Source organism: Pan troglodytes, chromosome 17 (assembly GCF_028858775.2).
Source record: "Pan troglodytes isolate AG18354 chromosome 17, NHGRI_mPanTro3-v2.0_pri, whole genome shotgun sequence".
Classification (NCBI taxonomy): Eukaryota; Metazoa; Chordata; class Mammalia; order Primates; family Hominidae; genus Pan; species Pan troglodytes.
Genome location: NC_072415.2, coordinates 90,483,969 through 90,488,302, shown reverse-complemented (window position 1 = coordinate 90,488,302; position 4,334 = coordinate 90,483,969). Strand labels below are relative to the sequence as shown.

The 4,334-nt window shown below is 53.4% G+C and overlaps 1 protein-coding gene across 1 annotated transcript; it reads right to left on the bottom strand.

Moving 5' to 3' along the window:
* Positions 1-206: 206 nt before the first annotated feature.
* On the bottom strand, positions 207-4,034 carry LOC747817 (tubulin beta-8 chain-like). The gene is made up of 4 exons (XM_024353696.3): positions 2,467-4,034; positions 2,095-2,203; positions 1,906-2,016; positions 207-1,426 (listed from the first exon to the last, which is right to left on the bottom strand). The coding sequence occupies exons 1-4, from the start codon at positions 2,521-2,523 to the stop codon at positions 372-374; spliced, it is 1,332 nt and encodes a 443-aa protein (XP_024209464.2). The 5' UTR covers positions 2,524-4,034; the 3' UTR covers positions 207-371.
* Positions 4,035-4,334: the final 300 nt, after the last annotated feature.

The window sequence follows — 4,334 nt, the reverse complement described above, 5'->3', positions numbered from 1 at the left end:
ACGTCGCTGCCCAAGGCCCAGGGCATCCCCAAGTTCGCGTGAAGCCTACCTGCCACGTCCATAGCCCATGCCGAGCCCTCCTGGAGCCACTGGAATGCTTGTTCCTGGGCATGTGACGAACCCAGACAGCTTCTGCCTTGCAGGACAACTGTGTGCATCTGGCAGCAGTAGCCAGAGGGCCCATGGAAGATGGAGGTGAAACCAGATGCTGTGAGAACACTTTATTAGTCAAAACTGCATACTATAGAAATGCTTTAAAATGCAGCAGGAGATGTGAAGACACAAATGAACAAGCGCATAGTGACACATGGCTGTCAGAACACAGTAAAGAATCCACACTGCTTCCCCCCTTTACCTAGAAAAGGAGAGTTCTAGGCCACCTCCTCCTCAGCACACTCCTCATCCTTCTCCTCGGCCGTGGCATCCTGATATCGCTGATATTCAGACACCAGGTCGTTCACGTTGCTCTCAGCCTCGGTGAATTCCATCTCATCCACGCCCTCGCCCGTGTACCAGTGGAGGAAGGCCTTGCGCCTGAACATTGCTGTAAACTGCTCTGAGACACACGTGAAGAGTTCCTGGATGGCCGTATTATTCCCAATGAAGGTGGCTGACATTTTTAGCCCCCGGGGTAGGATGTCACAGACGGCTGTTTTTACGTTGTCAGGGAACCAGTCAGCAAAGTAGCTGCTGTTCTTATCTTGAATGTTGAACATTTGTTCATCCACCTCCCTCATGGGCATGCGACCCCTGAAAATGGCAGCCGCCGTTAGGTAGCGGCCGTGACGGGGGTCACGGGCAGCCATCATGTTCTTAGCATCAAACATCTGCTGGGTAAGCTCAGCCACAGTCAAGGCCCAGTACTGCTGGCTGCCCTGGTTGGTCAGTGGGGCAAAGCCGGGCATGAAGAAATGTAGCTGGGGAAATGGGGCCATGTTCATGGCCAGCTTCCGCAGGTCAGCATTCAGCTGGCCTGGGAAGCGCAGGCATGTGGTGACCCCACTCATGGTAGCAGACACCAGGTGGTTCAGGTCACCATAGGTGGGTGTGGGCAGTTTTAGGGTCCTGGAACATACGTCATATAGCGCTTCGTTATCTATGCAAAAGGTCTCATCCGCGTTTTCTATGAGCTGGTGGACTGAGAGGGTGGCGTTGTAGGGCTCCACCACGGTGTCTGACACCTTGGGCGAGGGCAGGATGCTGAATGTGTTTATGATCCTGTCTGGGTACTCCTCCCGGATCTTACTGAGCAGAAGGGTACCCATCCCAGACCCAGTCCCCCAACCCAGGGAGTGGGTCAGCTGGAAACCCTGCAGACAGTCACAGCTCTCAGCCTCCTTTCTGACAACGTCCATCACTGACTCCATCAGCTCCGCGCCTTCTGTGTAGCGTCCCTTGGCCCAGTTGTTTCCGGCCCCACACTGACCTGTAAGACAGTACAGCCGGTCACTCGACGGCCAGGTATACGGTCATCAGTGGTCACCACCATAATGCAGAAAGCACCAGTGTCACATGTGAGGTGAAAGCACCATTCGCCCTGCAGGTGGAGCAAATGAAACCCGCTCCCCCAGAGTTACAGGACAGCAGCTTCCCCTGTTAGAAATTAAGACAGGAGTCAAACCTGAGACAGGTTCACAGACCTCGCTGCAGGTGGCTCCTGCCCATTCTCAGGAAAGGCAGTAGCCACGGCCCCAGCTCAGCTCCCGGCAGGGACATCAGTAGCTCCTCACCTTGAGGAGACACCCGGGCCTTCCTCCCGAAGCCCCTTTAGGACAGGCAGATTGAGGACAGGAGAGTGTTCAGGGGCCCTGGCGCCACAGTTCCCACAGGATGACCTTGGAGCGTTCCTGGATTTTGAGCTGCCCTGGCTAAGGAGCCGCACCCCAGTCCTTGCCCGCAGCTCACCGGAAATGAAGTTGTCTGGCCTGAAGACCTGCCCGAAGGGACCCGAGCGCACAGAGTCCATGGTGCCCGGCTCCAGATCCACGAGCACAGCGCGGGGCACGTACCTGCCACCTGCGTGGGGCGGGAGGGCATGAGCGAGGGGAGAGCCACGTTCCCAGGAGGGCGGTGGGGGAAGGACGGGGGTCTCACCGCTGGCCTCGTTGTAGTACACGTTGATGCGCTCCAGCTGCAAGTGGCTGTCCCCGTGGTAGGTGCCAGCGGAGTCGATGGCATGTTCATCAGAGATCACCTCCCAGAACTGCAAGAGACAGGAGGGGCCAGACAGGCCGGGGCTGAGTCACGGAGGCGCCCCAGCCGCTCTCCCACCCCCATCCGCACCCCCATCCCCAGGCCGCCCTGTCCCTGGGGTCCACCCCAGCCGCCTCGCCAGCCACCCAGTTCCACCATCCCCGGCAGGGAGCCCAGGGGCCGCAATGCAGGGGCACCGCTCCCGCCACTGCCAACATCTTCCCCGGCCACCCGGCAGGCCCGGGCTGGGCCCTCAGAGCCCCGGCTGCCAACCTTGGCCCCGATCTGGTTCCCGTACTGCCTGATCTGCGTGAGCACGATCTCCCTCATGGCTAAGGCAGGATTAGGGCAGCAACAGAAGCGCGAGAAGGAGGAGCAGACGCGCAGCGACCCAGCCCGCCCTCCGCTAACGCTTAAATAGCCCCGCGTCCACCTCCCTCAGCCTCCGATTGGGCTCCCAGAATAAGCAACAGCTTTACTTCCACACAGGTGCACCCACCTGTGACTCCCTTGGCGTTGAACGTCTGTTGGAGAACTCAGGTATCCTTGCTATGGTCCCTTCCACGTTGGGGAAAGCTGCTCAGCTGAAGAACTTCCTCCCACGTCTTTAGTAAGACTAAATTCCTAGCTGAGCTGAAACTGAATTTTCCTCCCATGTGGGAGGGGAAGACGCTTGTTTCCATATTCACAGAGTGCCTTTGCACCTGTCCTAGATTGATGACATTTTTGTAATGGAGATTCATTTCATCTATTAGGAGATCTGTGGTTAGGAAAGGCCTTCCACATGTTAACTCGACAGGACTTGATTATACGTTTTACTTTGGAGCAGTTCAAACCCGCAGTAAGCTATGGGTGTTAGAGATAGTCAGGCCTCTGATTTAGCTAGAGTCTTCTTTAGGATTAGCCCTTTCACCTTTCCAGAGGACTGCGGTCTCCAGCAGAGTGAAGGTCATATTGGATTCTTAAAGCTGAGGATAGGTGTTGGGTTACGCCTGCTGTGAAAGATGGGCCATTGTCACTTTGCAGGCTTTTAGATTACCCAAACTGAGGAGTTATTTCTTCTGGTAAACATTTTTCAGATGGGGTGGGGAATGCCTCGATCTAACCAGTGAAGGTATCAGTAAGCATTAGCAAATATTTGAATCTCCTGCAGAAAGGTATCGGAGTACATTAGAGTTGCCAGTTCTCACCTGGATAGGTTCCTCAATTTTGGACAGGTTTAACTGGAGAAGGAGAAAATTGCTGGCCGTTTGGGTCATGTCAGGCACAGAGCTCACAGGGCTGAGTCACCTGTTTTAGTGTCTTGAAAAGATTTACCCCTATAAACAAATGAGACATTAACAGAAACAAAGAATCCCTTCTAGGGTGAAAAGAATCACGAAAGGGCTGAGTTATACTCCTGTGATTGGTACTTGGCATTAGTAATTTATTACCATCATTCAGCCCGAGGGGCCCTGGACTGAAATGCAATCCCTGGACCATTTTTGTTCTTCTTCAGGGTATTCCGGCCCAGTTCTATGTATGCTGACCAGCACGCCCATAAGCTCCATTGACCCTTCCAGTGCAGGGGCCTTGGCTGCGGCATCTACAAGGGCATTTCCTTTTACATGGTCAGTCTCTCTTTTGATGTCCTCTGCAATTAATTATAGTCACTTTTTGGCAGCAAAGCAGCATTCTAACAAGCTCAAAATCTGAATGATGTTGTATGGAAAAGCCCTTTGGGGTCAGGAGTCCCCACCCATTCCAAATTGCAGCATAAGCATGAAGCACTAAAAAATCATACTTGGAATCAGTGTAAATGTTAACTTTTAAATCCTTTCCAACTGCAGGGGCCTAGTAAGTTCAATTAACTCAGATTTTTGAGCTGAGGTCGAGGCCAGCAAGGCTTGTGCCTTGATTCTCTTGTGCTAATAATAGCATATCTAGCCCTCCTGTTTTCCTGATGCATACAACAACTTGCATCTGTTAACCACTCTGCCTTGGGATGGTCAAGGGGCTCATCTCTCTTAAGTCTGGCCAGCTAGAATAAATTTGTTTCATAACCTGTGACATGCTTGGGCTGTGTCCCCAGTCAAATCTTATCTTGAATTATAGCTCCCATAATTCCTATATATCGTGGGAGGGGCCCAGTGGGAGGTAAT